We start from the raw sequence: 23,778 nt of genomic DNA on the forward strand, positions 1-23,778 counted from the left end.
TTCAATATCTGGATAAAACTAATTATAAGCTGTTCCATAGAAATCACTAGACATTTAAGAAACAAGATGCAATTGTTCAATAAATAAAAAATTTGAGGTTATAGAAGCATATTTGATGTCTGTCCACTGGTGGTTTCCCAGCCACTATAAATGTCCAGGGCACAAACCTATACAATATCTACCAACCATACACAATATGAAAGAGTAGCTAATAGAAAAAGTAAGGATTGCCCATGTATGCTTGAGAATAGAATCAGTGGACACTGTTTCTTGTTTAAGGCAGTTTAAACTTTGCAGTCAGGTTGTTCTATTTTAATTTCAGTGGTGCTTTGCAACACTTTTCTACAGAATATATGATCGAATTTCTGAAATGGGAATAAAAGAGCATGTTTCCTTGCTCTGAAGGCTCTTCATATACCATAAATATACAAAATTGAATAGACATTTCAAGATGCCCACAGAACAAATAAAAAAGAACCAAAGTAATGTCAAAAACAGCATAGTGCTATTAACTTACTGATCTCATTTCTATGATGAAGTAAAAACCAATTTGCCTATGTTATTGGCCATTCAGCCATCCCAATGTACAGTTTCTTTACAGGCAAGCACAGTTATAAACTTCTGATTATGCTTTTGGCAGAAGAATGTGATGTATTTTTCACCTATATTTCAAAGTTCTTGAAAAATTAAATTAAACAATGTAGGCAAACATAGATATGAAAGTTGATTTGCTCGACCAGGCAGCTATTTCTCACGTTGATGTCAATTTATCATTGGAGACCTCCGTGCTACATACTGGGCATATCTGCATCATAAACACAAAAATACAGATGCATGATGTATGTGGAAAGTAAAGTCATTTTCAGAAATCATGCACTTAAACTAGCCTTCAAAGTGTAATGTCCCATCTCTGAAATAAGATGTAATAATAAATAATAATAATAAAATTAAAAAAAAAAAAAATAATGATATTCACTAACATAGCAATATAATCAGAAATAAATGAAGTAATAAATAAATTCATGAATATATAAATTTATATTATTAGAAGAAATTGAAGAAATTATTACATTAAGAGAAGACTTTATTATCTTTGAACAGAAGTAACTCTTTAAGAAGATTCATTAATTATCAGAAAGACAATACACAGCAACTTAATTGGTCAGCATTCATTCATACGAAGGAGGACGGCTTGAAAGAGCATCGATGATAATAGAAAACACCAAAACTATAAAGCAATGACAATGTTTTCTAGTTATATTAGATCGTTATATTTGACTCTTCGAAGGCGACGTTGTTGACCATGATTACATTAACATCAGTAATCTTATTTATCTGACAGCCATGAATTGTTATGCAATGAAACGGTTTAGTAAAAGAGAATAACAACTCGCTCCAAGAATCATTGTTGGCAAATAGAGACATCCCCTGCATGGGCCAATCAACCATAATCTGTGATTAGATGGAAACTCCATGAAGCAGTTATAAGGATAAAGCAGTGATTAATGAAGAGGCATCTGGTAAAGACAGCAACAATCTTTGATAGTAGTGACTTTGATTAGCATTTAAAATAATAATATGCACTCTACGAAAAGAGGTGACAATGTTTAGAAAAAATATGACCTTTGATTATTGATTAGACACAACCTTTTATGAAAGGGTATGTGAAGGTATAAAAAGAGAAAATATAGAAGGGGATATTGATCGAATGGATCAGAAATTATTATATATAGTATGTGCTCATAAAGAAGTTTGGGTTGCATCACTGACAGTCACCATCGATCAGATCAGATCTGTTATTAAGTTCCACAGTAACATCCTTGTTCTTAGTGGTATGCATAGGGATGCATACTGAATATGTGTGCTTAATATATGAAGTCTGTTAGTATTCTTATGCAGAAATTTGTACTAATATAAATAATAATAAAATAGACTGCAATATGTACGACAGTCATAGTTATTATATATGTATATAGAGGACAATTATATAAATATATACACAAGAATAAATTAGTAATCCATTATGAAGAATAAAAGGTAGACAGTACTTAACCAGATTTACAGTGATACAAATACATCAAAAATAAATAAATAAATTCATCATAGAACATGACTACTAACTAATTTAATACATCAAATAAGAGTTAATCAATTATACAAATCAGGAGTTCATATATAAATAGATAACAAGATAAATAAACAATTGATAAACAGAATGTCTTAAACTGTCCTAAACCATAATCAGTTCTGTATTTCCTGTTCCCCAAGTGAGATGGGTGCTGCCAAGGAGGGGCGGAATAAAACCACTTCAATAGGAAGCCCCAAGGGTGAAAGGACTCATGAAATCTGGGCTGCAGGCCCCAAGGGTGAATGGACCGAGTCTCAGTAATCTGGGTTGCATTAAGGAGGTGGTGTCAAGCACCCTAGGTAGCCAAGCCCTCTTCTGGGAATAGGGTCAGATTGGTTTAAGTTAGGCATGGTTTTTAATAAGTTATATTACAAAGAATTAGTTAGTTATGCTCAATTAATGGCAATAGAAGGTAGTAACATAGATGTTGCTCTTGGTAATTGACAGTGTATGAATAGGGGACATTACACAAAGTACTAGTTACATGCAATAATCTCTAACAAATTAATAGTTTCTTCGTTTGAGATCCCCACATTAAGAACTAATATATGGGAAACCATTTACTTCAAACACAAAAGGAAAAGACAATTTATGTGTGCCTAACAAATGCTTAAACAACTCCTAATAATAGGCCTTTATGTTAATTATAATGAGTTTTCGAGTTCATTCCAAATAATGCATTGAATAGCAATAATATTCTCTCCAGAAGTTTTGTATCACCTTATTTATTTTAAGCCAATCTTTGATGCAATCAGAATGGTACCAATGCTTGCAGGGAAGTGTCAAGATTGTATCTTCTTCTTCATATTCCACACGACAAATGACACACCTGAAAAGGAAAAAATAAGTAAGGTTGTGCAAAACATTAAAGAGCCTAAATAAAACTTCAGATTAATAACATTACTAAGATTTATTTTAATGTAACCCAATTCAATATGGCAATGAAGGTCTGAAAAATAATGCTCTTATTGCCAAATGAAAGCTAATTTTTTTAAGGAAGGTGAAGCAAAAAATGACATCATGTTTACTCATAAAACTTCAGCAGACACTCATACCCATGGAATGTCAACAGTAACTTGATAAGATATTAAGGTAAACGCTAGAACAGCCGTGATTTAAACATGTGAACAAACGCAACTTCTTAGTTGCAGCAGAAAGGATTCTTTAAAGGTTGGTGTCATTGGTACTTCACATACTAAGGCAGTGGATAGTCATTTGGAGCTTGAAAAAGATGTAAGGTGATTGTGTGGCACAAGAAGATAACTACTGGGAATCAACAGAGATATCAGACCGAGGTTAAGTGGAACAGAAGACATTTCCAACCTATAGGTCCTTTACCATGGTGTAGAAATCGAGCAAGTAAACTCTAATTAAGATACTCAGTTTAAGTGTCTGCTGGTAAACAGATTTGTCACCACCAATTCTATTTAAAATTGACTCTAAAATGCCCAGTAAGTAGTGGCAAATGAACTAACAGTTGGAAAAATAGTTAATATTTAACAACTTTCCCCTGAATTTCAGAGGGACAGCCCCCTCTTATGACGAATTTTGGATTTTTGAGGTTTGCTTCCAACTAGAAAGAAGAAAAGGCAAAGACTCAGCTACAACGAAAATAAAACAAAGATGCAGAAAGAAATAAAACTCTAAGTCTTATTCTTTCTGAACTTCAGAGTACAACACGCAACCAATATAAAATTTTCAAATGATAGTTAAGCTCACAGACCAACAGGGATAATAATCCAATTCCAAATTACATAAACTTCGAGAACAAAATTGCATACCAATCAATACAGAAAATTGAACACTTAATATAGCAATCACACCCACATCAGAAGGAATAATAACGTCACAAAACAATTGTCAGCACACAAACTCATACAGTTTTCCTATTTAAATGTTCAAAATAGTGAAGCACACAAACTTTCCAACTTCCGTACCAAAATTATCCAGTCTTTCAGCCACTTTATGCTAAACTAAGTCATGCTAAAAAATATCCACCTTTTTACAATTTGTAGTGTATATATAGTCTTTGCAGTTGTAACTGATTCTTTTAATAAATGATTAAATAAAAAGGTTAAAGTTTCTTTAAAATTTTGGAAACTTAAAACACTTCATTAACTTTAAAAAGGTCGATAAAAAAATTGTGTCGAACTTTGGGGGTATGATATCTTTTTCTATGTTGCATTACTTTTGAAATCTCTTCTCCATAGTCATCAGGATGCCTTTGTAATTCACTCTCACAATTCTGTCTGCTCTCAATGAATGCTAGCGAATGAGCTCTTTTATATTACAAATAGTAATTGGTAAAATATTGGATTTATTATTTACAAAGATCCAAAGATCTTATAGAGGTTACAAAGACGACGTTTCTTTCTAACATTTTAATTCACCTATCGGAGGTTTTGAGGTGTTCTTGAAACCTTGTCGACTTCTGACAATGATTTCAAAACCATGTTAGGATACGGAAATAGTAAATTTGCCTTGTAGCACATCTTCGAAATTGCCTTTTATATCTTTGTTGAATCATCTATGAAGTCTTCCTCTTAACCTTTGCAATGGTTGTGAATAACTTGTTGGTTTCCAAGGGGTTGTGACAACCTAGTCAAAAGCCGATATATGTTTTGTAACCAACACCAAGTATCGAAATCTCATTACAAAATGTTCATCTTTTCAATTAGTTTCACAATCATGTCATGTCTATACTCAATCAACTATGAGCTTCTCTTTCTTCATCTCTTTAGTAATGAAGAAACTATTAAGCTCCAACAAGGATGTGGGAATCTTTTGAGAGCTGACAACAATCTCGAAATCATGATAGAATACTGATACTTAAAATTTTCCTTACAAACATCTTCAAGTCTTTCTTTCAACCTTTACAATAGTTATGAAAAGGTTGTCAGGTTTCAATAAAGCTGTGACAACCTTATTGAATGCCACCATAGGTTTCAAAACACAAACATAAAGTGCCAAAATTCCTTTGCAAGGTACATCCCTTCAAAAATAGATTTTCGGCTCCAACAACGATTTTGAAAACACTAAGAACTTCCAATGCTGCTGCCAGGAAAACCTCTTTGCTTCTTTGGAGATTCTAAACAGTACTTTGCACTTCGAAGATGTGATATCCCCGTTCTTAACATATAAAGTAACAAGCAATGTACAAATACTTGATCAAGGGTGGCAGCCTTGATAACAAAACTTTGAATAGTAAGGAGTAGAAAATAATAAAATATACAAAATGGAATGTAGAAGGATAAGACATAAAGACTTGCAAGCATCCAAACTCAATATCATCATAAGGGCATTGATTAAAGAAACACAATATCAAATAGGAGTTAGTATAGCTAGAATAAAGAGGAAACCGTGAAGTCTTATAAATAAGACGGTTTCCTTGAATAAGCATTCCAGTTATCAGAGGTAATCAGCATAGCATTGATTATGATCAAGTGTCCATAAATCTATAGAGACTTCACTATATTGATTAGCAAGAATAAACATCTCCAACGATTACCACAGAGTGGTATCGATCCATTAAAAGAGATATCGACAACATGAATATACTGCCGCCAATATGAGGAATCGATTACTAAGTAGTGGATTGAGTACAAAGCCAAATATCATTTGTAACGAATATGTTAAGTGATAACAATGGGTATGAGATAACATAATCATTACCGAAGTGATGTCATTAAGTAATGATAATAATTAAAGAGATGAGATGCATCCATTCTTATGCCTTTTCATCTCTTAACGTGGGTATAAGAAGACATTCAGCTTGTCTTCTCAAGGCATCGAATTGGAAACTTATCAACTCTTATTCATATACTTGATTCTGCTCTTTGAGCATCTGCCTATTTGACTATAATTGGTTGCAAGCAAATCAATTACAGATCAAACACAGCATCAGATTGTTGCAAGTTTACAATTCTATGTTTCCTAAGTCTGAACATAAGAAGACATTGCAAGTGGTACCAGAACTTTACATTTTGTGGTTATATTAGATTGTTCCTAAATCAGGACATTACAAACAAGGTTGTGACAACCTTGTCGAGAGTCAAAGATGGTTTTAAAAAAATAATGATTTTTTGACACCAACATTCAAAGCGCTCTCTTTCACATTCAACAAAGAGGTTGAAACTTCATCGACAATTGATATAAGATCTAGAGCCAAGACTGACTTCGATACAAACTTTTCTTTTAAAAACAAAGTTTGTGAGAGGGTTGTCGAAAATAGACAAGGTTATGAAAACCTTGTCGAGAGTTGACAACATTGTCAAAATCTCTTCAAACATTGACACAAGTTTTGCAATCCCTACTTTTGCTGATGACTTTGCACTTAGACAATTTTCCAAAGAGAAACCATGGCTAGAAAATGAAAATGATTAAACGAGAAAAAACATTATGATATTGCTATCATTGACCCATGATTCATGAGTAGTGGTTCACAAGAACCCATATCTCATGAGAATGAATGATACACTTAGCACTCATTGCATCTAGGTGATGCTCACACTGTGTAGTTTTTGAATCAAACTCATTGACCCATGATTCATGAGTAGTGGTTCACAAGAACCCATATCTCATGAGAATGAATGGTACACTTAGCACTCGTTGCATCTAGGTGATGCTCACAGAGGTGAAGCATTGGTCCTTCCCAGGAGGTCACCCATCCCAGTACTACTCCAACTCGAGTGCGCTTAACCATGGAGTTTCCTCCAAGGTTAAACCCACTCAGCTTGCACCCTGTTGTGACCATTTCACACATTGCCCCATTGCAAATGGGGACCCCTACTTTTTGCTTTTTAGGGTTTGTTTTCTAGGTCTTTTAGGGTTTTGTCTGTTAGCCTTTAGCTTTCGAGTGTTGCCAATGGGGTCACCTGGATAGCAGGTTCTGCTTGACTTAGGTCAAGTTGGTGAGTGATGAAGTCCTAATCCTGAGATTTGGCTAAGTCTGGAATGTCCTGATCTTGAAATTTGACTAAGTCTGGAAACTGAAAAACCTCCAAAAACTAGATTTTGCAATATAACTCCTGGAGGTCTGAAACCACTCTCAAACATCCTGAAAGTATATATGGAATATAACTTAAAGTATAAGAAAGACTTCTATCTTTCTTCTTTCTTATACTTAAATGTTATATTCCATAAAATTATCCTGTTGGAGAGTTCAAAAAAGTCAAATTTCGCTCCTGACCCTTGCTGAGGATCCAAAGCGGATTTCGCTCCTAACCCTCTCAAGAGGGTCCAAAGCGAATCTCACCCCTGACCCTTCAAGAGGGTCCAAGGTGAAAATCAACCTAGGACTCATTCCTCACCTTATTCGACCAAATTTTGATTTGCAAAGCATTTTGTTTGGACTTTGGAATTGATTGAACACCTTGAAGAAAATGATGAATTTTGGCCAAGATTAGAAATTTTGCTCCTGACCCTTGCTGAGGGTCCAGAGCGAAATTCATTATGGACATCATATGCCAACTCGCTTGAATTTGAAACCTTGTTCGTGGCCTTGAAAATGATCTTACCTTGCCCCGTGAAGTGGTCTGAAACTAAAAGATTGAGCAATTTAGCCTAGATTGTAAAAATCGCTCCTGACCCTTGCTGAGGGTCCAGGGTGAAAATGTTGTTCAAGTTTAAATGATTGAAATGAAATGAGGGAAGGTGTGTTTTGCCCGTTGAAGATAATTTGGAGGGCTAACAAAAGATGGATAAGCTTGAATTTGCAAAATCGCTCCTGACCCTCTCTGAGGGTCCAGGGCGAAAAAGTCCTAATAGCACTTTCCTCCTAGAGATCAAATGAAATCAAACTCAAAACTCCAATTAAAAATGCCATTTAAATGTCTAGATGAAGTTTTGGGCGAAAAAAGGGAGGTATGCAAGGTCTAGATTGAAAAGTCACTCTTGACCCTTGCCAAGGGTCCAGGGCGAAATTAGTGATATCCTTCATTTTTACATTATTTGAGCGTGATATTCTTAAAAAATTCACCAAATTTGCTAACTTTGAGGCCTTTGGAGATATTGAATCAAATTCGCATTAAATTAAAGGCGTTTCAATTTAATAAATTAATTTTGTACCTTGAAATAATCAAAATAAACATCTTGGAGGTATTAAAATTAATTTAAATAATTAAAAGATTAAAGGTTGAGCACACAAGGCATTATTTTGTCTTCATTTATCAAGTCGGCGTTCTTCTTGGTGGTTTTTTATTTTATTTTAAGGCTTAATTGCTAGGTCGGCCTCAACAAGAATCAAGGTAAGCGCTCTACATAATGGGAGAAGTTCTTTAGCAAATTCAAATCATTCTTGCATTATCTCTCATGCGAACTTAAAGAGCATATTTTGAGGAGCGAAATCCAGAAGATTGAAGGTGAAATTAAGCAAGTTTGAAGGTGAATTTCCAGATTTTGGAGAAGCTAGTGGAAGGTGAAGCTCTTTTGAAGGCTAAAGGAGGCGTACTTCATCCAAGGGAGGACTATAAATCTTGCCCAACAAAATCCGGCCTTCTTCCTTCATTTTTCAAGGTTTTGTACTTAAGTACTCAAGGGAAGGTATGAAGAATTACTTTTTTGAAGATCTCATTCAAGACTTATTGTGATCCCATTGCAATTTTGTAAAATCTAAGTCTTGAAAATCCAATTTCCATTAATGATTAGTTTGAAAATGTATAATTCTTGATTTATCATGACTTTTTTCAAGTTAATATCTTAAGTTTTACCTTTGAAAGGTCTTAAATTTCATGCTTTGAGGTTTGATGCTCAAAAGACTAGCTTTAATATTTTGTGTAGGCATCAAATGGAGATCCCGGAGTTGGAAAATAAAGCAAGGATAAGGGCGACTTCCTCCAGTCTAGCATTGACAAGGACGACCTTCTTCGATCCAGCATCATCAAGATAAGGGCGACCTCTTACAGTCCAGTATTCCAAGGCGAGGTACATCATCATCCTGCAAATCAAGGACACAAGAAGTCAAAGCAAAGGGTTCGTTGAAGAAGCAGATAATTCCAAAAGAGTTAATTAAGGCTAACTTCTCAACATTACCAAATTGAGTATCAACCAAGTGTCAAATGAGGTGGCATCCCAGTCATCACTCCTCCAGTCGGATTGATCCACCTCAGCATGTCCAGATTCAATGTACCTAACTCATGGGAGACGGCACAAAATTCGATGTACCTACCCCGACTATTCATTGGTGGAATTTTCCAAAGAGGACATGTGTCCAAGCAATACAATTATTTCATTGGTCAACATTAAATTTTTTGTAATAAACCCTAATTAGGGTTTTCATTGTAAAATCTTGGCCATTGATCTCGAATTGATCTAAGCCATCGAATTGTATTGAGGGCACTATATAAGCCCCGACTCTTCATTTGTAAAGGCTAATAGAAGAGAGTTAGAAAGGAGTTAGTAAATAGAGAGTAGTTAGAAGGTGATTAGCCAGTTAATAGAATAGCAATTAGTGTAGAGTAGAGAGAGAAGGCAAAGATTGTTGCCAAGATGTTGTTGTAAAAGACTTGTAAAACTTCATTGAAGAAATGGTGAAATTTATGGGTCGATTCGACAATTTGCATGGTCTCTATACTTCTCATATTTGATTTCATGTTATTAGATGAGTGGAAGAAATGTGCTTGATTGATGGTGAAATTCGTATATCCATACTACTAGCAGTTTGTTAATTGCAGACTTGCCTTGTGTAGTCAACTGGAATCATTCAGCTTAAGCTTAACTTCAATTGTCGCTTCTTCATTGATATGCATCAACCTGATGGTGTCTATGCCTGTAGTGATGATTTGAACATCATAAAGCTTTCCTTCGAAGATCGCACTAACCTTGTGGAGATGGTCTTGTGATGTCAAAACAAGACTTAGTTAGAATTTCATCAAAGATCATTCATTGCTCCTACATTCTTAGTATCAGAATTAGATCTTTTCCTCACCCTCATCCTTTTTCCCTTTTTTTCAAATCTAAGCCAGTGAAAGCCTATGTTCCAGCAATATTCAAAGCAAATCAGACGTTCAGTCGACAAGTGTAAGTCCCCTTGTGATTCCAACAAATCCACAAAGAGCTTATCCACACGTAGAGATCCTACAACAAAGAACCTTGAAGTCACCCTGATTGATCCTTTTTGCGATATCTTCAGCATTCAGAGGCTTTATTCAAGAGAGGATAAGGTACCCTTGGGTATTTTATTCTGTGTTTGATAGTGTACAAAATACATGTCAACACAACCCCATTTGCAAAAATTTCAGCAAGTGTTGTGCCTTATGAACCATCCATTATAGAGCCCCTTTAGCTCATCAAGTGATAAGAAGGAGATATTTTCCACACCAAGTCAAGTTATGATATTGCTATTAGAAAGAACATTGACAAAAACCAAACAGACAAGATCCAAGACACAAGACGACAATTTTTGACAAGATGTCAACTCGCTATTGGTGTCAATCAAACTAATAAAATATGAATATTATAAATGTAATGTCCCCTCTTTCCTAGAAGATCACTCAAATATTGAGATTTGCCTATTACCCATCTTCGTAGGCAAATCTAATGGATAGGAGATGTTATTCCCAAGTGTTCCACGGCCATTGGGGACGGGGGATGTGGGGATGGGTTTCAAGGACGGGGGGGCAAAGGGCCTAAGTTTGGGGAGGGCAAGGGGGTGGCGTGGTGGTGGTGCTGATATAGTTATACATATACTTATAGTACTTGAAAAACTAGTTGTGAAAAGATGTGCAACAGTATAAGAATTACATTTCAAATGAAACTATAGAAAATTAGTAAAATTATAAAATACCAAAATTTGGAATACTAAAACTAAATACGAAGATTTCTAAGTTTTTTTCCCTCTTCAACTAGCTAGTAAAAAAAATCAGAATTAGAAATGTGAATGAAATCAGTAGTTTTAGTGGTTATGTATTGCATTGGGGGAAGGGGTGGGGCCCAAGTCAAATTAGGGTTACCCCCCAACCCCCAAAAATCGCTCAAAATTAAACAAATAAAAATTTCAATTGCTTTTTGACGTGTTCAAACGGGAGTGAGTCTCCCCACCCCTCAAGAGATGCCTGGGAGTTTCCCAAGGATTCTTGAAGACGTCAAGACATCTCTAAGTCCCCGTCTCCGACAGAGCACCGATGGCGGTGGTGAGACAGCAAGAGATGCCACATCCCCATCTCCCTATCCCGAAAACGCAGGTCCGAGGGAGGGGGACGCATTCCTGTGGAACATTGGTTATTCCTAGCATGGGAGGACTTTATACACTAGAGATTGTCTTTTTGATGCTTATTTAATGAGCAAATAATGTTATTTTATTATAAAGTTACTTTTTTCTAAAATGGAAAATTTCATTAAAGTAACTTTATGAAGTTAAATTATAAAGTAAAATTATTTAATTCCCCTAATTTGGGTACACCCCTTCTTGGACACACAATTGGATTTGAAGAACAAATACAATATGATTTAGGGAGGCATTGGAGTCCAAAAGTGAAGGGAGATTATTAATGGTGAATTCATTCTCTTATTTGCTCATTATGAATGTGCATTTTTCAGAATTCTCTCTCAAAGCAGCTTGCCAGGTATTTTACAAAGGACGAAAACCCATGGAGAATCGTGAATTGGACGATAACCCAATTCACCATTGAGGGAAATCTACTCAGGGTTTCCATTTGTGCTTCATTGAAGGAAATTTTAGGCAGATTTCTCAGATTTCTTTCAGCAATAAAACATCAAGGGTTTCATGCATTCAGATCGGTCTAATTCAATAAAAATATATGCTTCTTGGAGGTCGATTAGACATTGTTTGGTAATAATTTCTGCAAGGGACTCATTGGAAATCGATTGCAGCAATTATTGGTTGATTGGTGAGCAGATTTGGATGATAAGAATCCTCTTTTTGCCAGCCGCACTACTCCCAACCTAGCAATACCACTTCTAGGCCAACTGTACCATCTCTTTGTTGGTTGTAACATTCAAGAGGGGCATTGGGATTTGTGCAAGCTTTCTTGATTAGTAATTATCAGCGGCAAATATGGAATTCATTCAAGCATCAAGAGCATTCTTTGATAAGTTGGTTTAGGCACATTGGGGATTACCAATTTGATGCAATAATTTTGCTTGCAGGCCAGGCGTAGGACTCAGTAAATCCTTTGTTATTTTCAGTATTTGTTTTCAGTAATTATAGTTAGGCAAATAAGGCCAGATGGCACCATTGTAGCAAGTTGGACGCATCATTACTGTGATCTTGAATTCTTCAATAAAATACCTAACCTAGTTGGGCACTGGACTCCAGGTATACTATTCCTCATTTGCGGTGTCTCAATCTTTTACCGTTGAGTATATGTATTGCTGTTCTAAATAAATCAGATTCAGAAATTTTATATCAGCCCTTCATAATTCCTTCATTTGGATTCAAAAGTATTATCTTTGTTTCATTTTAAAACTCAATACTATCATTAGCATTGAAACTCAATCCAAATTCTTGCAAACAAGCATTAAAAACTTCAACCAGCAAACCAAAACAAATCAGAAATAATTGGATCATATTTGGGTGGGGATATTTCAGTGGTATCAGCAGAGCCATGTTCCTGCCAGCCTGAGGGTATTTTGATCATATCTACATATCCTAGAAGGATTGGACCATACAGATATTATACTTGTAGAAGAGAACAAGTGGAATTAAATTTTGATACGGGTACTCCACCAGGTGCAAATATGGGTGATATGTAGGATAGTAATAGGAGTCCTCATTAGAGGGAGAGATAGAATCAACAAGATGACCCTGATTAAGAGTTATTTAAAACTCTTATTAATACACAGCCACAGATTGCACAAGCATTAGAGTGGATAAGTGGAGCCCTTGATTGATTGAATTTGGACCAGCATAGGGATATGTGTGGTAGACATGACAGGCGTCATAGGCATGACAGGATTGATAGGTCTGTGTCAATTGCAGGGAGCCGTGGGGGTAGCAGAGCTCCATCTTCAATGACTGGGCATTTGACTCTCCTCCATGTGATAGGGCACGTACTCAAACAATTGATAGACCTATGCAACCACATTTCCTGCCTAGAGAGGAGCCACCACTAGTTGACCCACTTGAGGGTGTGGGGTTTCAGGATTTTTTATGGCAGCTAGTGAAGAGTGGGCATGCCTTCCAGAGCATGTTAGAGATGCTTTTCCTCTACATCAGTATTGTTTATAGCGTAGAGGCAGTATGACAAACTGTGGTGATAGATGGCCTAGGCAGCAGCATATTGGTGACCTAAAACGAACTACTAGCAAGCTCACTTTACTTCCCTTGATGGAAGTGAAAAGATCAATGCACAAGCCTGGGTGCACAAGCTTGACATCTACCTTTCACTTAAGTTGATGCCCGAGGACGAAGCTATTCAGTTTGCAGTTCTACATTTGGAGGGTGTGGCTTATGACTGGTGGCACCATGGTTTGGTTAACCAAAACCATGGACTCATACATTCTTATAGGGAGTTCATTGAGCAGTTGATTGCCAGATTTGACCGTAAGGGTCTTGAGTTGTACTACAGGGATTTATCTTTGTTGCGTCAGAATGGACAAGTTGAAAAACTTATTAGAGTTTCAATGCATTGCTGTTATGGTTAAAGAAATGCCTAATAAACGTGTGGCGATGTTGTTCATTGAGGGTCTACATGATAGGTTGCGAGGTTTGGTCAAAGGCTCTTAAGCCTAGGAATGAGGCCATTCAAACTACCTTGGTCCTTGATACTTCACCACCTCCTACTTCTTATCAACAAAATAAGAAGTTTCCTAGAAACTCCAAGCCATTTCATGGATCTTCTACATAGCACAAGAGTACACCAACTCCTCCCAAGATGGATCAGAAGACACGTAATGAGTTGAGGACGAAGAAGCTATGCTTCTCGTGTAAGGAGCCTTGGGAGCCCGATCACTGATGCCTTGGAAAAGGCAAGATGCATCTCGTGGAGGTTATGTCAGATGTGGACGATGAGCATATACAAAATATAGGTTCTAAGGGCAGAAGTGGTGAGGATGAGCAAGAGACCCCACAAGTAGAGCTTGGAGAGAATGATGAATTGAATACATCCCATCCTACCATTGCCACTCTTTCAGGAGTCCCTAGATACCATCCCTTTCACTTGAAGCGAGTAATTAAGGGATAACATGTGACTTGCCTTGTTAACAATGGTGCCATGCACGATTTCATTGATGAGGGATTGGTTGTTAGGCATGGATTGCAGGCAAAGGATATTCCCGGTTTCAACGTGACATTAGTAGATGGATTTTCTATGAGGTGCACCAAGAGAGTTCCATAGCTTAGCATACAAATGAGAGATCACACCTTGACCAATGATTTCTATGTTGTAGGTTTTGATGAGATTGATACAGTGTAGGGCATCCAGTGGTTAGAGTCACTTGGCAAATACATACAAGATTTTAGGAGGATGGAGTTAGAGTTCATGGTTGATGGTAAGAAAATTGTGTTGAAGGCTCTCGAGAGGCATACAAGAAACACTAAGAGAGAGGGGGTGAATCAATGTTTCATATTTTTACACAATTTATTAGAAGGATCCCAAAAGATATGAAATAAGATAAATAACACAGTAACATAAAATTTCTCGTAGAAAACCCTTTCGGGTAAAAAAACCACAGCATAAAGACATCATATTAAACTTGAACAACTGGGCACCAACCCAGATTATAGAGAGAACAATTAGAGAGAGCACCAACTGAGAACCACAGATGCACCAACCCCACAACAAAAGAGAGCTCCAACTCAAATGCCAACCAAAAAGGGAAACTCACGGCTCCTTCAATACTTTGCTAAAAAAACATCTGTTCTTAAATTGGAATTTTTAAACCTCACACACACAAGCTGTTCTCATATGGTTCTTTGCAATCAGCTCAACAAAACAGCGACATAATTCTGTCCAGCAGCAACACAAACAATAACTTGTCTCAATTCACCTGAATCAAAACATAAGCCAAATCTCCGACACGGATAACCTTAAACAAAAACTCAACTAAGGAACCCAAAGCAAAAATCCGAGAAGAATATTTCCCAATAGTACTATGCCAATCTTCTATTCAGCACACACTCAAAAAACTTATGGCTTTGAATCCTTTCCATGCACATCCAAGGATGCGATGCCAATTCACACAAACTCTTACTTGGATAAGAAATATGAAGGCTTCTTAGACAAACCATATACTTTCAGAACATTAAAATATCTTTTATATATCAATTGAAGGCACCAAAATATCATATTTATCCCACACATCTGCAACTTACTATCGAACTTCAAAAAAAAAAAGCACACACAACACTTGCCGACTAATATTTTTTATTCATCATTTCAAGAAGACCACACTATTGTGACCAATTCACACATTGCCCCATCACAGATGGGGACCCCCTATTTTTGGCTTTTTAGTGTTTTTTCCTAGCTCTACAGTTTCGTAAATCCATTTCTCTGAGAGTTTTGAGTTAGAGTTTCTGAAGTCATCCTGAGCCAAGTAGATCATGCTCAGAATCATATTTGAAGATTATCAAAATACTTATAGAAGGTTTGAAGTATGAGGATTGCGATTGCTTTGGGTCATTTCTGACAACTTTCTATTTTGAGGAATTTATGCTTTTTTGCTTTTTTCTAAATTTAGAAAGTTTTGTTTTTGGCTCTTTTGGGCCCAACCTAAGAAGCAGCTTTTTTGGCTTCCTTTTTTGGCTTTTTGCTTTTTTTTAAGTAATATTAGGGTTTTATTCCTCATGTCATATCATCACTGCCCATGTCCTCAGAATTGAATTTTTTGCCTCTTAAAATGTAAAAAGAAGGGTAAAAACGCTATTTAGGGTTTTGTTCCAGAAGATCATTCCTTAGATCATATGATCAATGCCCATGTCCTTAGAATTGAAACATTATGTCTTCAAGTACAAAAAGCAAGGTGGAAACCCTAATTAGGGTATTGTTCCAGATAAACATGGCATGAACATGGCTGATCAAATATAAGGGTGACAATGGAAGTGGGCACATGGCTGTCCAAATGAAAAATTCGCTCAAATTGGAAGGCATGGGGTAAGAGGTTCAATCAAGCAAAAAGCAAACATGTCCAACATGATGCACTCAATGCCCTCAAGGCAAGATTGGACAGAGAAATTGAAAAGAAGAATGAATACATAGCAGAGAATATCAGACTTATAGAGTTTATTACAGGGATGAGGCATAAGAATCCCGCCCTTGTCTCTCCCATTGTAGTTGATCGTGGACTACATGCTGATTATGAGGCTGCAAGGAGTACACATGCAGAATTTATTGAATGGATCGAAGATGTAAAGAGACAAGCGGATGATTTCCTTACTTAGTTTGTTTAGACATTTGATCGAGCTACGGGGCTTACATTCAAAATCCAGTATCAAGAGGAGTAAGAGAAGAATTCTGGTACACTCAAGAGAAGACTATTCCTTGCCTCAGAGTTTTGAAGAAGATTCCAGTGTCCACACTTGTTCAGGAAAAGATCATTCAGGATAGAGACAATTACGATTTCCATGGATGGTATTGTTCATTGATTATCGGGAAATCCACATATGATACTGCAGGGAAGGAATGTGAAGTGATGCAAGGATCAATTCAAGAGATACAATCAAAGATCCTTACTTCTATTGAAGAATTATTGGGTATTGATGCCAGTGTTGCTAGTGGCCTACCCTTAGCCGAGTTGAAAGATAAAATGAAGATTATGTATTTCAATCAGTTGGATTCTTTTAAGAAGAATCAAATGAATGATTTGGTTTCCTTGCTAATCCATGTCCACAATTCACAGAAACTTGCACCAGATTGGGAAGAGACTTTAGATGCTTGTGTGGATACTTTGGATGCGATTGATATGCAACATGATACTTTGCCTAGCATCTACATGGAAGAATTAGATTCAGTATCGTCTAGATTCATGGAGTATGCTATGAGAGAGAAAGATGTAGGGAGGAACCTTCTAGAAGATTCCCTATTTGATGATTAGGCAATGTTTTAGTGGGTCACATGTTGGTGGCTACCTTTTTTATGTAAACCCTAATTAGGGCAATTTTAGGGAAGTGTTGGCATGATCTTGGCCCTTGATTTTGGTTTGATCTTGGCCATTCATTTCTGTTGAGGCTCTATATAAACCCCATTGCCTCTCATTTGTAAGAGAGATTTTTGAGAAGCTGTTGGTATATGCTACAATATTTGAATACAATCATTATTCAATTTGTTGGTGATTTTGTTTAGTTTTGTTTGCATTCATGGTTCTCATTGCCTCCAAAGTTAGATTAGAATTTTAGATTTAGAATTTATTTCGAAGTATTGTTAGATTGAATGAGGAGATTTGTTGAACGTATTTGTGTGGAATTCATTAGTCCATACTACTAGCCTCTTACTGATGGTAAGTGTGCCTTGCGTAGTCAACTGGAATATTTGTATGCACTTAATTTCAATTGTTATATGTCCACTCTTTATGCATCAACTTGGATGATGATTAGTGTGTGGTGGTAACAGTTTGAACATCTTTGAGTATTACCTTAGATAATTGCACTGAGCTTGTGTGTAGTTGATGGTGAAACCTTGCTTGGTTGGATTCCACTAAGTCATTCACACTTCTTTTACATTCTAGGCTTTAGAATAGATTTCCTAAACCCTATCCTTTTGTCCTTTTTTTAAAATCCTTGTTACAAGTAAGTCAAGAGCTTTCATTGTCAAATCTAAGTTATCAGGATACCTATTCCACACTTGCAATCCAAATGATATGAATCCGAACGATTACTTAAGTCCCCAAGTGAAAACAGCAATTCGCATCAATCATTGAGTTACCCACATGTCAAGACCTGACCGTATAAACCTTGGAATCATTTTAATTGATCTTAGCATTAGCATCTGAGATGATTATGTTCAAGAGAGGGAAAAATACTTTGGTATTTTGTTCTAATGTTTGCATGTGCCTAAAACACACATCAACACTGCCCCTAATCTTGATCCAAGTCAATGTCACTGTTGCTGCCCCTAATCTTAAAATAATAATAAATTTTTGAATTTTTTTTATTGTTGTATGAGGTGGAAATGGCTAGCCATCCCCGAGGAAAATGTTGACCATCACCGAGTTTTCAAGACGGCTTCCGAAAAAATTTCGGGGATCGGGGACGGCTAGGAAACGTTTCTTCTGTCCCCAAGTCCCCGAAACCGGGATGGCTTAGGAAACGGGTGCCTTGAAGCCAGAAACGCATTTTTGGGTAACATAGTATTGATGAACTTCAAAAATTTGGCATAGAACAATCATGCATTGTTCTGATAATGAAGATTTAGAAAGAAAAGAGGGAATTTGGAGAGCAAAATCTTGAAATTTAGCCCTTCAATTGCTTCAGACCTGCAAGAAATAAAGGAAATTCTCAAGAGTGTTGATGATTGATCCTTGAATGCCTTGAATTCCTCTTGAAACTTGCAATAAAACTCCTAAATTGCCTAAGAAAAACTTGGAGAGACTTAGAAAACTTGAATTCCTAGAAAGAAGGGTGAATAATAAAAGGCCAAGGCCCATACTTACAAAAAATTGGAATTCATTCCTGAATTATTTTTTTGTTTTAATGGATTTTAAGGCAATAAATGTATTTAGTCACAATTTGGCCTCTAAATCAAACTTTCCCTGCTTTATTGTTTTTTTTATTTTAAAATTTCTTCCAATTCTTTTTTTTCTGAAATTTTTGCCTATGCGGACTTTGATGCTAGCCAAGGAACTTTTGACCATGGCGTGGGCGGACTTTGCAAGTGTGCAAGGAAGATTCACCATGATGTAGGACAGACTTGAGGCTGGATTAGGAATTTTTCACTTTGCTTGGGAAGACTTTGCTCTTCCAAGTGCCTGTAATTAATCACCTTTATTACCCCTTCTTGGGGGGACTTCATTAGAAGTTTTCCACTTTGCTTGGGAAGGAATTTAAATCATAGATAGAGAATACAGTAGTCTGGTAGTATGCAGTGAGGACAGACTTTAATACAATTACTGCAGTGAATATGTGTTAATTTTGATGAGCATATAAATATAATAATTAACCTTCAATGTGATATCGACAGTGTTGCTGGTCTTTGAACTGCCGCGGTTATTGGTTCTTTCCCAGCAAGTGTCGATGGTCATATGTAGACTGACGGAGAGTCATGTCCACGTAGGGGCATGACTTCTACGTGGCTTATGCCACGTAGAGTCATGTCCCTACGGGGACATGACCCTTCGTTGATGTTTCGGATTTCTACCAACCCCGATAAGTATTGGGATTATCCCGCTTTATTATTCTTTGAATCATGTCAATTTAATAATGATTATATATATATATATATATATATATTTGTATGTATGTATGTATGTATGTATATAGTATTTGCTTCAATCCGAATGAAGCTATATCCTTAACATTCCCTCCTAGCAAAAGAGGATTGAATTTAATTAAGTTTAAGGAGCAAAACATTCTAGATATACATATTCGTTTGACATGATCATTCACTCAGTAACACTTACTAGTGAAATGCTTCATATCTCAAGGAGATATGGGATATCTGATATCCAACACACTGGGACACCAACTACTTGAAGTCTTATCAGATTACAACCTTGATTCTATTGACAATTGTAACATTTGTCATAATCACAGGTGAAATAATTTCAGTATCATGATATCCAGCACATTTCGGGACAGCAATTTAATGTAGTCAATCATGACATGATTGTTATCATTATTTATGGCATATTTCAAAATAATCATTTAATGATAACAATTCAATAACTCATCACAACAAATTTAGTATCAAGATTTCCGGCACATTCCGGGACAGCAATTTAATGTAGTCAATCTTGATAACAGATCAGGCTATTGTGAAAGTCGTCACCTTACAATAGTGATCTTTACATCACATGGAAGATCATCACCTTCCATAACACATACATGCAATATTGCATTCAAGATATTCATGAATATATCAATTACATATGATTTAAAATTGATGCTAGAAATTTCCATTATAATTTAGTCTTACCAAGTTTACCTCTAAAGTACTCTACTTTCAACTTTGCGAGAGGTTTGGTGAATATGTCGGCACTTTGCTCTTCAGTGCTGATGTAGGTCAATTTGATGACATCTCTATCTACCATATCTCTTATGTAATGATATGGGATTTCTATATGCTTTGATCGATTGTGAAAAATTGGATTTACAAAAAGTTTGATGCAGCTTTGATTATCACAGTGAATCACAGTGGGTTTTAGGGGCTTCCCAAATAGTCCAACTAGTAATTTCCTTAACCATATTGCCTCATGTGCTCCCATGGAGGCAGCTATATATTCGGCTTCAGTGGAACTCTGAGCAACTGCTGACTGTTTTCTGCTAAACCAGAATATCATAGCTAATCGAAGACTAAAGCAACACCTTGTTGTACTTTTACAATCAATGGAACTTCTTGCCCCGTCGGAAACAGAATACCCTTTGAGTTGTAGCTCAACATTTTTATACTTTAGGCCAAGTCCAATAGTGCCACGCAAGTATCTCAGAATATGTTTAGCAGCCATTAGGTGATTTTTCTTAGGTTCACACATGAATTGACTCAACGCATTGGTAGCATAACAAATATCAGGGCGAGTATTTACCAGGTACATAAGAGATCCAATAATTTGCCTATAGTATGTAGGATCTGTAGGTTCTGAGTCTAGTGCTTCACTTTTGAGCTTATGAAGATTTGTTTCCATTGCGATAGATAGAGGCTTACAATCTATCATATCAAATCTGGTCAGAATATCAGTGGAAAATGTAGTTCTCTTTTTGCTATACTTCTAGGCCCAAAAAATAGTGTAGTAGACCTAGATCCTTCATATCGAATTCAGCCACAAGATCTTGTTTGCATTTTGCAATGAGATGATCTTCTCCTGTTATCAATAAGTCATCAACATAAAGAACAAGTATTAACATGTCACCATCCGATATTTTGAAGTATATGTTGGAGTCTACTTGATTTTTGGAATATCCTAGTTTGGATAGATAGTTATCTATCCTTCCATACCATGCCCTGGGAGCTTGCTTAAGGCCGTAGAGAGCCTTTTTTAGTCTACACACAGAGATTTCTATCATGTGTAGCAAAGCCTTCAGGTTGTTCTATATGAACTTCTTCCTCAAGAACTCCATTCAAAAAAGCGATCTTCACGTCCATTTGGTGTATCTTCCACCCTTTGGAAGCTGCAATGGCAATGATGGTTCTTACAAAAGTATATCGGGCAACTGGAGCAAAAGTCTCTTCGTAATCAATTCCAGCTTTTTGAGAGAACCCCCTGGCAACGAATCTGGCTTTGTGTTTTTCAATACTACCATCTGGTGCATATTTGATTTTGAATAACCACCTTGATGAGACAACTGATTTGTCTCTTGGTCTAGGTACAATGTCCCAGACATCATTTTTTAAGATAGATTGGTATTCTTCAATCATTGCATCTTTCCAAGCTTGACAGGTTAAGGCTTCTTCAACATTTGATGGTTCAGATTTTGCGAGTTTAGTCATGAGTGCAACATAGCATGATTGACTTCTTGTTTTCTTATTCTCTTTGAAGATTTCATCGGGTTCCACATTATTTTCTTCAATCATCTTCCTTGCCCATAGTGGTCTATTCTTGTTGTTAGGATTTTCAGCATTCTCAAAATTAGGTGATTGAAGTTCATGATTTTCTATGCTATTATCCCTCTGATTTTCAATTGTAGAATTTTCATCTGATTTTGCGATTAGATCATCTTCTACACTTAGAGATAGTTTACAAGCAACATCTTCTTCAAATTTGACATCTCTACTGATTTCAATAGATCTTCGTCCCGGAATATAAACTCTGTATCCTTTAGTGGTTTCACTGTAGCCAACAAATATGCCTTTCTTCCCGGAGGGTTCTAATTTGGATCTCTTTTCTTTAGGAATGTGAATATACACATGACAACCAAAGATTCTTTGATGGCTTAAATCTGGTTTATTTCCTGTAAAGGTCTTATTCAAGTGTTATATTCTCTAGGATTGAATGAGGGCATCTGTTTTGAATATATACAACAGTATTTGAGGCTTCAGCCCAAAATGAGATATGCAGATTTTGATCTTGCATCATTGCTTTAGCGGCTTCGACGATGGTTCTATTTTTTCTTTCTGCGACTCCATTCTGTTGAGGATTATAAACAATACACTCCCTCTTAATCCCAACAGAAATGCAGAATTCTTTAAAATTTTCAGAGATGTATTCACCCCCATTATCTGATCTTAGTCTTTATTTTCTTCCCAGTTTGATTTTCCACTAAGGCTTTAAATTCTTTGAATTTGATAATACTTCAGTTGATTCCTTGAGTTTTATGAAATAGATCCAAGTTTTTCTAGAGTAATCAACAAATATCACATAATACAAGAAACCCCCTAGTGATGGTAATGACATTGGACCACACAAATCAGTGTGGACAAGTTCTAGTACAACTTTTGATTTGTGCTCACTTGAGGGAAAGGACCCTTTTGAGTTCTTCCCTAGAGCACACATCCTTTACAAGTTCCAACATGATCAGATTTTAGATTTGGTAATCCTGTGGTAATCTTTCCTATAGAAAGTAGGGCACTAAATCGAAGATGTCCTAATCTTCTATGCCAAATTTCATTAGAGTTTGATACTTCAAGATTTAGTGCTTGTTTTTGAATATTACATAATTTGTATAAACTACCATCTCTAGATCCTATAGGAATAGCATTTTTTATATTAGAATTTTTAGGCTAGAGTAGGACTTTATCTTCATGGAAGGTAACACGATATCCTTGATCAGGTAGTCCTGAAATGGAGACCAAATTCGTTTTGATACCTGGTACAAAAAGAGCATCTTTCAATTGTAGGGTAACCCCTGTTCTTAATTGAATTGAGCAAGTCCCAATTTCTTTCACTAGATAGGTAGAATTGTCTCCTATTGTAACTTCTTCAGTTGAGTGGCCTTCAAAGGTTTTGAATTGATCTTGAAATCCGGTTATGTGTCGAGAGGCTCCACTGTAGATTATCCACATATGCTTGTTTGAGTTTAGTTCACTTGATAAGGCTAGGAAAAATAGAGGATTCTCTACTTCCTTGACTTCAGCTATGGTTGCTTGAGCTTTCTTTCTTTCTGGATAGAATTTGTGAGTGTGTCCAAATTTATCACACTTGTAGCATTGAATCTTGGAGAAGTCTCTTCTTTTGTGGTTATTTCCTCTCTTCCGTTTGGAAACCTCATACCTCCGCTGCAGGTGGTTCCGGATCAATGGATTCAACCGGGTAAAATACCCGCCTTTGGTTCCTCATACCTCCGCCCCTTTATAATAGTAGGGGGTGGTCAACGGGTTAGGGTTCAACCTTGTTGGCTATGCGCTTTGCTCCCGTGCTCGCAGATAGGATAGATAGGGCCCTTGCTTTCTTCGTTGCCTATGAACATTAATAATATGTGGGAACATTACATCCAGGAACCGGAACTTATGCGGGCTAAGGAACTGGACTTGGAACTCAATATCGATACAGAACTGGTTCTGGATCCATTCGGTCAATGAAGTAAACTGGCTATGGAATTGGATCTTGAACAAACTATCGAGCGGGAATGGATGCTGCCTCCTATAGATGGAAATATAGAAGCGCTC

At 36.5% G+C, this 23,778-nt stretch overlaps 1 protein-coding gene across 4 annotated transcripts in view; it reads right to left on the bottom strand.

Moving 5' to 3' along the window:
• Window positions 1-486: 486 nt before the first annotated feature.
• Window positions 487-23,778, bottom strand: part of LOC131052436 (E3 ubiquitin ligase BIG BROTHER-related) — a 77,544-nt gene continuing 54,252 nt past the window's right edge. For 3 of the 4 annotated variants that reach the window (XM_057987108.2, XM_057987107.2, XM_057987109.2), the window contains exons 7-8: window positions 2,849-2,957; window positions 962-1,428 (exon numbers count right to left, since the gene is read on the bottom strand). In XM_057987108.2, coding sequence (XP_057843091.2) covers window positions 1,261-1,428; window positions 2,849-2,957 — 277 coding nt within the window. In that variant the 3' untranslated portion in view covers window positions 962-1,260. Of the gene's footprint in view, window positions 806-961; window positions 1,429-2,848; window positions 2,958-23,778 lie in introns of those variants that run through there. The other variant, XM_057987110.2, reaches the window with a different exon arrangement.

This window comes from Cryptomeria japonica, chromosome 7, assembly GCF_030272615.1.
Source record: "Cryptomeria japonica chromosome 7, Sugi_1.0, whole genome shotgun sequence".
Classification (NCBI taxonomy): domain Eukaryota; kingdom Viridiplantae; phylum Streptophyta; class Pinopsida; order Cupressales; family Cupressaceae; genus Cryptomeria; species Cryptomeria japonica.